Source organism: Pelecanus crispus, chromosome W (assembly GCF_030463565.1).
Source record: "Pelecanus crispus isolate bPelCri1 chromosome W, bPelCri1.pri, whole genome shotgun sequence".
Taxonomy (NCBI): Eukaryota; Metazoa; Chordata; class Aves; order Pelecaniformes; family Pelecanidae; genus Pelecanus; species Pelecanus crispus.
This window is the reverse complement of record NC_134675.1, coordinates 999417-1012656: the sequence shown is the minus strand read 5'-3', so window position 1 is coordinate 1012656 and position 13240 is coordinate 999417. Positions and strand designations below refer to the sequence as shown.

The 13240-nt window shown below is 40.8% G+C and overlaps 1 protein-coding gene across 1 annotated transcript in view; it reads right to left on the bottom strand.

Annotated features, from left to right (window-relative positions):
- Positions 1–8394, bottom strand: part of LOC142596483 (creatine kinase S-type, mitochondrial-like) — a 40232-nt gene extending 31838 nt beyond the window's left edge. The window contains exons 1-4 of the mRNA XM_075725604.1: positions 8243–8394; positions 5645–5843; positions 4086–4181; positions 1881–2102 (exon numbers count right to left, since the gene is read on the bottom strand). Coding sequence (XP_075581719.1) covers positions 1881–2102; positions 4086–4181; positions 5645–5843; positions 8243–8394 — 669 coding nt within the window. The remainder of the gene's footprint in view (positions 1–1880; positions 2103–4085; positions 4182–5644; positions 5844–8242) is intronic.
- Positions 8395–13240: the final 4846 nt, after the last annotated feature.

The window sequence follows — 13240 nt, the reverse complement described above, 5'->3', positions numbered from 1 at the left end:
TCATAGAAGGGTTTGGGTTGGAAGGGACCTTTAAAGGTCATCTAGTCCAACCCCCCTGCCATGGGCAGGGACATCTTTCACTAGATCAGGTTGCTCAAAGCCCTGTCCAACCTGACCTTGAACACTTCCAGGGATGGGGCATCCACAGCTTCTCTGCGCAACCTGTTCCAGTGCCTGACCACCATCACTGTAAAGAATGTCTTCCTTATGTCCAATCTAAACCTACCCTCTTTCAGTTTTAAAGCGTTGCCCCTTGTCCTGTCACTACTGGCCCTGGTAAAAAGTCTCTCTCCATCTTTCTTCAGCCCCCTTTATATATTGAAAGGCCGCAATAAGGTCTCCCCGCAGCCTTCTCTTCTCCAGGCTGAACAACCCCAACTCTCTCAGCCTGGCCTCATAGGAGAGGTGCTCCAGCCCTCTGACTGTTTTCATGGCCCTGCTCTGGACCTGCTCCAACAGGTCCATGTCTTTCCTGTGCTGAGGACCCCAGAGCTGGACACAGTACTCCAGGTGGGGTCTCACGAGAGCACGGTAGACGGGGACAATCACCTCCCTCAACCTGCTGGCCATGCTTCTTTTTATGCAGCCCAAGATACGACTGACTTTCTGGGCTGCAAGTGCACATTGTTGGCTCATGTCCAATTTTTTATCCACCAGTATCCCCACGTCTCAGACCTGTCAAGGTCCCTCTGGAGGGCATCCCTTCCCTCAAGTGAATCAACTGCACCACTCAGCTTGGTGTCACCTGCAAACTTGCTGAGGGTGCACTCAATCCCACTGTCTATGTCGTTGATGAAGATATTAAATAATGTTGTTCCCAGTATGGACCTTTGAGGGACACTATTTGTTACTGGTTTCCACTTGGACATTGAGCCCTTGACTGTAACTCTTTAGATGCAGCCATCCAGCTAGTTCTTTATCTATCTAACAGTCTATCCCTCAAATTCATCTCTCAAATTCATATCTCTCAAATTTAGAAGCAAGAATGTTGTGGGGGACCATGTCAAAAGCATTACACAAGTCCAGGTAGAGGGCATCAGTTGCTCTTCCCCAGTACCATCCCCAGGCAGAGCTTCCAAGTTAAAACCCCCTTTTTGTTAACACATGTAAATCTAAAAAGACTCCATAAGAATCATTTTCATATAAATATGGGGTCTACACATAGCAAAACAGAGAGTAGAAGAAAAGAAGAAAGGAAGACAAGCAAGCAAGTCCAAACTTAATACCAGGGACCTTATCTCCACTCACCGCAAAACTTAAGGAGAGGTATAATTCTCCCCACTTTACTCATACGAGAATATGAAGCTTTCTCTCTTACACACACACACACACACTCTCTCACTCTTTCTTTCTCTTTTCCTAATACTTTCAGAGACTTCTATCTTTAGTTAGTCATCCTTGCTGTAAGTTTCTTTAAATTGTAATTAGATATAGTCTTCCAGATTCTGGAGGGCCCTTTTGAGGAATTTCTGGGGATATAGCCCCTATCTGATGAAATTGAGAGTCGCTAAATTAACAAAGGACTGACTAAAGATACAATTCCTTGCTTGTAGTAGAAATCCTGTTTTACCAGCAACTGCTTTTAAGGAACCCTAAAACAAAATACTTATGCTTGTAGATTCATGTTCCCATGTTCTTGTATTCTATCTTCTGTCAAATTAGACTCTGAATTTATGAATATTGTGATCTCTGTGTGTGTCCATTGAGAATTTGGATCTTAGCCTGCACGCTTGCTACCCTTGACCTTAGAGATCCCAAATGTGTAGGCACCATTTGAATTAATTTCCCCAAATCAGTTTCATTTTTGCATTTTCTCTGAGTGTACATGTGGCTCTTATTCACATGCAAAAGCCCTACACATAACATTGAGTTATACTTACATCAATAAGCTGCTGCTGATCCTTCTCAGACATATTGGTCAAACTATAGTACTTTCCAGAAAGCTCTCCTTTCAGCCCAGCTAGAGCAGTGACCACAACATTTTCCACTTCTCTTCTTTCTGCCCTGGTACAAGCTGGAGGAAGGCTGAGGCCCCGGATGCTACGACCAGTACGTACGCGTGATGAGAGGACATAGCGCTCATCAAATTGACCATGGGTGATCTGAAGGAAGAATGTTTTTTAATTTACACACGGTCCCCCATTTTGTACACTACCATTTAAAAAAAAAATCATACAAAAATGGGGCATCTTTCTGCCCAGGGATCATGATCTCTCCTAGATATCACAGAACATTAGGAACCCCTCAGTGTTTCAGATACTAAGGTTTTTTTAGGAACTCCAAAGTTCTTTTGCTGACTGAATGTGGCAAAGTAACCAGATGATTCTTCTTAGCTCCAGCATGGAATATGAAAGGATCCGAGTGGCTTTTGGAAATATGGATATGAACATAGAAAGAAGGCCAGGTATGGAAGATCTTTTGAAAGAGGAAAGACCAAGATGATGCTAATCTACACCGTTATTGAACTATGAAGGAAATACTAAGCAATGGGTAAGATTTGATTGGGGGGGGGGGGGGGGGGGGAAATGCTTTCACACTAATCCTTAAATACATAGTTATCTTCATCTTATGAACAGACTCACAGTGCCATTAGGCAGAGGCCCAAATGCTTAGTACCAGCTGGGACTGATCCCTCTCCAACTAGCTTGCTGTTAGTGTTGTCCAAAACTGATGTATTACTGACTTGATCAGTAAACCATGAGAAGTTCCATTGTAAAGCCCTACCCTAAGTTATACAATATGCTTTTGTTTAGTTAACAGATTGTCCGGGAGCTGAAGTCTAGGTGATGTATTACTGACTTGATCAGGAAAACATGAAAAGTTGCTTGAGATCTGCCAAGAAGGAAATTAGGGGAAAGGTAATTCCGGCAGGGGGAGATCGCGACCACCGACTCATGAGCCCCCTACCACAGTTACACCCCAGACTCAAATTGAAGGACAACTGAGCATGCTCACTAATTTAAATACTAGATGAAGAGATTTTAACCAATCATAGCACTGCATATGTATTAGGGAATTAAATATGGCAATGAATGTGTATAAATAGATGCTGACTTGATGATTAGGTGTGCTAGCTTTGTGGAAAGCCACCTAACACCCAAACTTGTGCAACTTTGTGAATAAACAATATCTCATCTCAGTGTGTGAAGACTGGCTTATTGCACACTGGGGAAACGAGCCCTATTTGGGACAACATTAGGTCCATGAGTGCACCAAGGAGCTCTGCAAACCTCTTTCACCCTCTCTCCACTCGGTTTTAGCCAGCTCTGATATTGCACAGCTGTGTAACCATGGATCCAACAACTTTGAAAAGATCTGTCTGAAAAAGAACTGCGAGAAGTTTCATCTGGGGTCTATACACCTTGGTTTGAGCTGCATTTAATCTAAGGCCCTCACTCTCATCCTTTCCTGAGCTACTTTATAGGTATGCCTGTGCCTGGCCTTGTACCTTGTTTATCCTGACCCTTCCTCACTGACCTGACCTCAGACCTGCATTGTCACTATGGGCTTCTCTGTCAATCACTGGGCTATTGGTTGAACCTGGTTATTGTAACTAGACCTGTTCTCTTCTTGCTTGGGTACTGTGGAACTGTGCCCTTGGTGAGCCCACTGGTCTGCCTGTCTTGCTATCGCTCTTGGCTCCTGGCTTGCTCCTCTTGTAGAGCAGCACAGTCTTGTGCCTCTGACACTTCTGCATGATGTCAGGGTGTAATTGAATATAGTCAGGTGAAAACTAGAGTAGTCAGGAGAAAGAGGTCCAGTAAAGAGAGGAAATTAGAAGAGAAGAATAAGGAAGAGAAAGAAAGGCCATGTAGATGCTAGCCTGGTTTGTCCTTTGTCAGATGCTGAAAACCCCAGCAAACCTAAACTGTAAACTAACAGCCTTGCAAAAAGAAAGTACAGAACCAGGCCTCACTTCATTTAGACATACTCCCTGTGGGATGTGCCATTTCAGTCATTTGTGGCATTCCTTAGCCCTAAAATAATTTTCTTTGTAGTTGGATCAGGGGAAAAAAAGTACTATTACATACAATATCATCATTGTAAGAAGCAGCATTCAATCTTTATTTTTATTTAAATCCTACCTTGGATGCATCCAGGTCTGTGTGATGCTTCATTGTGCGTGGATCATAGCCATTATGTCTCACTTTAATGACAGGGTCAAAAATCTCAGCAAATGCCTATGGAGTCAAGAGAATCTACAAAGTCTTCAGTATCATAGAAACATTTTAATGCACTACCTTCAGTCACAAGGGAAATCCCTTGGTACAGGCTCCTGGATGGCAGCACTAAAGGGGACTTTACAAGTGCTGACAGGGGTAAATATGAAGGGAAGGGTCATATGTGGATTGTATCTTTGAAAATTGGTCTCTGAAAAAAATGATATCTCAAAATCTCATCTATTTTCAATAGATCTCTCTTTTATGTAGCAGAGGGTAACTGCCAGTAGTTTGCCATGAGTTTCTCAGTTGCTCTGAGTTTCTGCTGTACCTCTTAGAAGCAGAACATGGAATTTCACCCTCTGTCTCCTAGCAATAAATTGGGAGATTATTTGTGGTGGATTTCAGTCTTTTTGACCTAAACAGTGCTCTGTAGTGGTTTCTCATCTTCACAACAAAAATTGCACCTTACCTTACAATTGCACTTTACTTTAGTTACAACCTTATTCTAGTTACTACAGATAGATACTGGATGTGGTGGCAACCAGATTAGATTTCAGGATTTATTAGCAACTAAAATACATGTTCAGTCCCCAGGAAGCTTGTGTCCTGTTCTTAGGTCATATGAGAATACCTGTGTATTCACTGCCATTGGATACTGGTACTAGTTAGAGCCATTTAGCACAGGTATGTCAACACTGATCACAATCACGCCTTCATTCTGTTGTGCAGCAATAACTCTGGCAGAGGTTTTCAAGGCAGTCACCATGTCTAAATAAGTAAAACAAATCACAAAAGCTGGTAGTTCCAGGATACCAGATGTCTTCTTCCATCCTGTGCAGCCTAGAATTTGGGATACTATTAAGAGAATGTATAATAGATACTGTTGTATGGTAGACTGAAGGAAGCAGACTACAGAGGTCAATAAAAATAAGGTTTTTCTTCTTTTTCTACTCTCCTTGTTTCAGAATTACATAAACCTGTCTATCCTAATACTATCTTTGACTTTTGTCATGGTCCAACAGCTATGGTTTAAAGATGCCCAGCACTTCATAGAAGCCATTTTCTTTTCAGTTCTGTCTCAACTGTTTCAAAATGTAATTTTATATTACCTTTATTTTGATGTGTCTCATTGTTTTTCCATAAACTATGTTTAGTAGTAGGAAAGAGAGCAGCTGTTGGAGGCAGATAGAATATTGCTCCCAAGCAGACATATTTTATTAACTTCTACTGCAGTACAGAGGGCTCCTTTAGCAATGCCTTACATTCACTGCATTTCCTAATATAGAATAGCATTCAAATCCTCATAAAGAGTAGGGAAAATACTGTCTTTATGCACATGGCCTGCCCTTCATATATTCTCTGGGATACAATTTCTCTTAGGAGTGCATATTTGACTAAGAATCTGTGTTCATGTAACGAGCTCTTGTGAACTATACCATACAAACTCAACCAAATATGAAAGCATTGTGAAAATATTTTACCTCATAGGATTCTTCATCACCTGCAACCATGCCCACAGTTTTAATGAAAGGATGTCCAGGATTGTCAACCCCAGTTTGGATACACTGGTCTAGGGTGTAGCCATTTGGAGTCATCTTGTCCCTTAGCCTAGCATAAATTGCTGGTGTGAGGCATTCAGCCATGCAGTTGTTATGTTTGCGGAGATCAGGATAGTCTGCACTGAAGAGAAAAAAAATCACAAGCACTTAATGTGATATCTTTAAACAGTAATCTTTGCTTTTAAGAAACTAATTAAGCGATCAGGTGATATGGAGTACATAGCACAGTTGAAAAACATAATTAGGTTTTCGTTTATACATGTATTGGGTTTATGCGGCAAGGTTTTCATAATGGGGGAGGGCTGCAGGAGTGGCTTCTGTGAGAAGAGATCAGGGGCTGCCCCCATGTCGGACAGAGCCAGTTTCAGCTGGCTCCAAAATGGACCCACCGCTGGCCAAAGCTGAGCCAATCAGTGAAGCTGGTGGCGCCTCTGGGATAACATGTTTAAGAAGGGGCAAAAAACACTGCATAGCAGTTGTGAGAGAAAGAGAAGTGAGAAAAAAATGTGATAAAACCAACCCTGCAGACACCAAGGTCAGTGCAGAGGAGGGAGAGGAGGTGCTCCAGGTGCCAGAGCAGAGATTCCCCTGCAGCCCCTGGTGAAGACCATGGTGAGGCAGCTGTGCCCCTGCACCCATGGAGGACCCCACGCCAGAGGAGGTAGATATGCCCTGAAGGAAGCTGCAGCCCATGGCGAGCCCGTGCTAGAGCAGGCTCCTGGCAGGAACTGCGGCCCATGGAGAAGAGCCCATGCAGGAGCAGGTTTGCTGGCAGGAACTGTGGCTTGTGGAGGACCCATGCAGGAGCAATCTTTTCCTGAAGGACTGTACCCCATGGAAAGGACCCATTGCTGGAGCAGTTCTTGAAGAACTGCAGCTTGTTCCTGGGTAGGATCCACATTGGAGCAGTTCGTGAAGGACTGTATCCCATGGGAGGGATCCCATTCTGGAGCAGGGGAACAGTGTGAGGAGGAAGGAGCGGCAGATATGAAGTGTTATGAGCTGACCGCAACCCCCATTCCCCATCCCCCCTGTGCCACTTGGGGGGGGCAGGAGATAGAAGAGTTAGGAGTGAAGTTGAGACTGGGAAGAAGGGGGGGTGTGGGGGATAGTTGATTTTATTTTTGTTTTTATTTCTTACTTTCCTATTCTGTTACAATTAATTGGCAATAAATTAAATTAATCTTCCCCAAGCTGAGTCTGTTTTGCTCATGACGGTGAGTGATCTCCCTGTCCTTATCTCAACCCACGAGGTTTTTAATCTTATTTTCCCCCCCCGTCTTGCTGAGGAGGGGGAGTAAGAGAGTGGTTGAGTGGGAATCTGGCAGCCAGCCAAGGATAACCCACCACAATAGATTGCACTGAAATTTAGGAAGGGAGGAATACTGAAGTCACACAAAGTACTCCACACTGCACTGGTGGGCAACAGACAATAGCAGCTTTCTGTTACTTGGAGCAACCAGAAAAATGAATCCAAATGATCTTTGAAAGTGTATTAAACCCTATTAAATCTCTGCTGAGACACTCTTAATTCAGAATTAAAAGAGCTCTAACATTGTTTTATTCAAGTAGGAAATTAATTATGTTTAACTGGATAAGAGCTCTCATTCTGAACCGAGATGTTCTTGCAGCTTTGTGGACATCAGTGGAACTGTCTGATCTATATCAGGTGGGAATCTAACTCTTTTACAATATTTGGGGTTGTTTTAATGGTTTTATTTACAAAAAGCTGTACAGTATAATAAACCAGAGAAAATGAAGACATTATGCTTTAGTAAAGCATTTTTGCAAGTGAGTCAGATCACATTTACCTTGTTTTGATAATACTTTGCTTTATGCACAGCCCCATTATTTTTATAAGAATTTATTTGAACTAAGATACTATTTGCCATGTAAAAAAAAAGGTCTGTCAAAGCCTGGTCCTTTTTCTTTTTTGGTGTTTTGTTTTTTTCAAAAATATGGCCAGCAAAGTCAACTTACTTATCTGTAGTTAGTTTCTAATCATCAACCAACTAGTTTTTAAACAGAATTAGGAATATTTCAAATACAGTAGTTATATAAGAGATTTCTTTACTACTTGCATAATTTAAATATTTTCATGGTTCCTAATAGTAGAATCTATACAATCAGCCAGTCCAATAGGCGCTGAAAGCATTCAAGAGCTGATGAGATAAAATAAGGACTAATTTGGTGCTTTGCCTAAAAATTGAACCATTTTTCAGGCTTGTCATTGTTTGGCAATGTTTTTGTGAATGTGTTGATACGATCTCACATCCCTATTTTCTGGTCTTGAAGGCCATTGTCAGTGCTATCTAAAACTGGGGTTATTAATAAAGGATGCTGGGTTTTAGGTTGTCAGTCAACAGCCCATATGCAGACACATAGATGATGTGTTTGCATGATGGAGTAGGTACTCTGCAGCTTTAATGGGGATCTTCCTCCTCCAAAGAGTTAAACGCTATGCCTAGCCCAGTTAACTGGGCCCTATGCTCAGCTGACTACTTAACCCAAAGTGCTTACCTTGGAGGGAAGAGTTTTCGTTTTTCTTGAACAGCAGCCTTAACATTTTGCTTATTGAGGAGGTACCCAGTGGTTAGGACCCCTGTGCCTGCTGCTGCGAAGAGTGCAGCAGTTGCACGGCCAGCCAGGAGATGACAGAATGTGCTAGCCATTCGTCTTGGAAGCATACAATTTCTAGAAGAGAAGACAACCTAAAATCAACCCATAAGACCTCATACAATGCAAATGAAAAATAAACCCTCACTTTTAACTGTATTCCAATAAAAGAAGCAATTAATTTTTATTATTAGTTTGCATTGAAACAGTGTGTTAAGAAAAATAGTTAGCATTTACTGTATTTCTATATATGTACCTTTGGTAGACTTGGAAATCAATTGATTTTTAGTGCTGTATTGAGCGCACAATTCTAAACCCAACACCCAGAATATTTTAATTGTTTTAATGATTTAGGGCCATAATCGAATGCTTTAGCTTGCTTCATAGCAACAATGCATTGCACAGAGACATCTTTCCACTGACCAAAAAAGTACAATATCAGAGTAAGAAACAGCAGACAAAAATATTTAAAGTGAAAGGAGTATTTTGGTATTTTGGTGAAAGGGGTAATAGTAAAGGAGGTTAAAATCTTGTGGAGGTTTTGAGTCTGAGGTTTTGAGTATTTCATGGTATAATCAATTATATAATGCTGACTGTAGATTGCAGGGATTTGTGGCATGGGTGGGATAAGACATCCTGCAAAGTCAGAAGTGTGAGTTCTATATTTTTATTGAAAATGCTTCCAGGTGACTCTGCTGTAAGTGGCTGTTCAGTCAGAAAAGTCAAATGTGGCATTAGGTAGGTCATTCCTTTCAGTGCTATCACCTACATAAACTCATGTGCCTTTTCCATGCTAGCCTGACCCGTTAAACACTTTGTTCTTTTTTCCCATATGAATAAAGTCGAAGTAGGCCAGAACTCATCAGCCTGAAAAAGAGACAGTTTGGAGGAGGGATATAGTAGGGACCTAAAAATCCTGAGTGGCATGGGAAATATGGATAGAGAGCAACTCTTCACTGCCTTTTCCAATATAAGAATACAGTCCATCAAATGCAACTAGTGGGAACAACATCCAAAACAAACAAAGGTAGGTGAATCTTTACACAATCTATCATAGACCTATGGAACTCCTTGTCAAAGGATGATGTAGATGCAGGACATTTACATGGGTTCAACAGGAGACTGGACAAGTACATGAAAAGATTAATTGTGGGCTAACAAAATTCCCTCATCTGAAAACAGCTGAAAGCTGTGAGAATATCAAGGAGTATCACATGTTTGTTCTGCTCTCTTCTCTGAGCATCAACTTATGGCCACTGTTAGACAGAGTACTAGGTTATGAAGACCCCTGGTCTGGATCAGTACTGTTATTCTTGACATTTAGGATACTATGGAAGTATACAAACATCTTTCAGAACAACAAATATGGATAAAGAAAGCGAAGTAAAATGACTTCTTCAAGCCACAAGGTGTCACTTAGCAGAGGCACATTATAAGTAGCAGTTTCTGGCTCAGCCTTGAGGTACCAAACTAGGATTACATTTGTCTCTCAAGAAATGAAGACCTTTCCTTCTTCAAGACAAAGAGAGAATCTCCTTTGCATTTATACCACATATACTGCACAAAACTTTAAAATAAGAATGAACATAATGGATACCAAATTTAGAGGCCTTGTGGTAATTCAAGAATGTTCTTAGTGTGAGGAGCAGGGGTGGGGGTGTCTTAGGAGTGGGGGGGGGGTGTCTTTTAAAGATGAAAATGTGTAGAGCCTGCCTCATGAAATGTTCCTATAAAATTCCTGTTGTATGGATTTTCAGAGAGCTAGAGAAGAAAAGAGCTAGGTGTTTGGAGAGAGGAAGTCATTGAGGGCAACATTGCTCCAGGAAGACAATCCAGGCTCTTTCCAGATTTGCGATGTGGAGGCATGGAGGCTCTGCTCTCTGCCAGCCAACCAGGCCAAGGTCAGGGACAAAAGGCAATGTATACTCTGCCCCTTCCCTTCTAACAGCAGATACTCTGTGAGGGACAGGGATGAAGTCTGGGAAAGGATTTGGCCTCTAAAGTGAAGAGGCCTGTGGGACTCCTGAATAAAAGAGTCAGTAGGATTGAAAAAGCCTCTATAACAGAGAAGAAATAAATATGTAGGGCTTTACAAAGCACAGGAACCTTATTTTTAATATTTCATCCTTAGCAAATATCACTATAATGAAGAAATGTGTCTTAGGACAATAGCATGTGAGGAAGTCCTCAACCCCCTTCCACATATCTACTAGACTAGCTATCTTTTGTGTGTGTTGGCCAATATATAATTGCTCTGTAATTTTGAGTCATATATATCATGCTTGCAGTCTCTTTGTGCATAGGAAATGATTCATGAACAGTGGCCCAGAGAGAGACAGTAACACCAGCAAGATTATCCAGGCTTAAACTACTTCCCAGGAATTTGTGTGCTCTATTAATTATTCCCAGCAGTATGTTCAGAGTGCAGCTATGGTTTTGGAGTAGAGTACAGGAGTTCTCTAACAGAGAAAATGGCATGTTCCATGAAAGACTGAAGAAGATAATGCATATTTTTTCTTCCTCAAAAGAGAATGCATTTTTTTCTTCCTCAGAATCAGAATTTGACTTGCAAAGCACTATCTACTTTGTACTTTAGTCACGTGATATGTGAGATGAGAAACACAGATGTGTGTCAAATTTGAGTAATTTGTTTCATATCCTGTATCTTGTTTAAATAATTTCATACCCGAATTTTGTTATTCTTAACTGTCTCCTCCATGCCCTCAATATGCAATATACATCTGTCTAAATTTCTGTTCAGAAAAAAGTGTTGACTGATTGAAAGAAGTTTCAATATTCTTTCATTAAAAGAATTTCCCTAAAACAGAAGTAGGGAGAGACCACACAGAGAGGGCAATTGTTTTTCATTAGGAATACGGTCTGACCTCCTCAGCTATTCCAAATCCTTGAGAATTAGTTGCACAGCACTAAAATATAATGAAATATGTATCGATACATGAATGGGACAGGAGGCAGATCATTCCTTCTTGGCTCAGCAATATAGCCTTATCTTACCTTATGTGAATGGTTCCACTCCATTAATTAATTAGTTTAGGTAAGTGAGAGTTGCAGGACTAGCAACAGGATTTTTCCCTTCCAAAATGCAATGGGACAATGTTTGACTGTAAACCAAAACCAAGTATCAGGTTTGTGACAGAGGTTTTGTACTCCTTTCCTCTACTCCTTATTTAGAAGATGGTTTTTCTTTTGCTTTTTCACAATACAGCATCCCCATCCTGCACTTTGGAAATATTTGCTTATGACTAATCTGTGGAAAACTATCATTATCATACCTAAGTGTCTCAGAAACAGTGGATGCATTTTCATAACAGCGCTACGTATTTATAGTTCTGTTTCACAGACCCTATTGTTACTGCAGGGAACTGGCTGACAGTTAAATCCTGTCCTGAAAACCAGATTTGTCAAAATCCTCTTGCAGCCAATGACATTATGACTTCAACCACCCCATGCACTCATCAATCTCCACCAGCTTGGATTCTTGGTAGCTTCTGAATCCCGTGTCAGTTTAAGGGACAAATCTGGTCCATATATCTGATTAAAGTAGAGGAATTGTGTGCAATATATGTTTAGAAAGCCACGTGAGGCATAATAGTATAATTATAGTGCTTTAGAAATAACCAGAGAGTTGTACATGTTGACCACAGAATGTACCACAGCATAACAGGTAGTTAGCAAATTTAGGCCATTATATTTAGTTATGCCATGTATCTGTTGGCAAGGATACACTTTGCTGATAGCTGTTTTTACATAACCTCCATTCCTTATATTAATGAGATGTGACATGAAAGTCCTATGCTTTGTAACAGCAGCTACTGATTGACTGACTGCTTATTTTTCTATCTTTGAGCCTTTTCCAATGATCAAGTATGCACAACAGATAGAAGCAACATTCCAACAAGAAAATCACTATACATTTCAGTATGATGTTATGGTCTGTGACTAGAAGCTAATCACAGTGTCTTCTTAGCTATGTACTTGGAATTAATCTGTTCTTGAGGAGCTGAGAACTACACAGGAGTTCTGTGAGTGTTAAGTATGCTTGAAGTTGCTCTCTAATTTCTTTGGGGGACAAACCGTGCTCACTCAAGTTGTTAAAAGCTAAAGGCTCTATAGCTGTTGATTTAGTGCTTCTGTTCTTGTGCCTTTCATTTTGTCCTTGTGACATTTATTAGATAAGAGAGCACCTGATCCAGAGAGCAGCAGAGCAGAGAGCAATTTTTTCACAGAATTTGTGTGTGTGGATAGCTGGCATCCTCAACTTTTATGTTGAACTACACTGTGTACCTGAGGTATATTGTAGTCACAGAAATCACAGAAAGTAAAATAAACCACCTGGAAAAAGAAATGGATGAACCTGAGAGAAAAGAAGCTAGTTTAAAAAACCAGAGACTTTTTCTTTAACTCAAATGGAGGCTTTGTGCCATAGCAGATCTAGGAAATATAGAGAAGTTGTACGACTTGGTTGTACCTTACTTCTTCTGCAGAATGAGTATGAGGACCCCATCCTTGCTCTTTTTTATGCTTATATTTATATAGATGTTCAATACAAAGTTTTAACACCTAAGGCAGACACTCTCAGTACTGACAGTTTTCTTGTTCCCTTCCTCCCTTATTCAGGCAGCATTAGCAGTTTTCTTGCCCGTTGAGGATTTGATGCATTAAATAGATCTGTAACTTTGGGAACAACATTTTGGACACCTGATCAAAGGCAGATTTTATACACATAAAATTATTTTCCTTTTTGAATTAAAAAAAAGGCCCATAACCCAAGTATATTTCTTTTTGGCAATGTTCTCTCTCATTCTGGTTGCATGCCCTGTACTTTGCCTTCTTGAATCACAGAAAAGCCTTCCCTTACTGAAAGGCAGGCTCTACTTTACC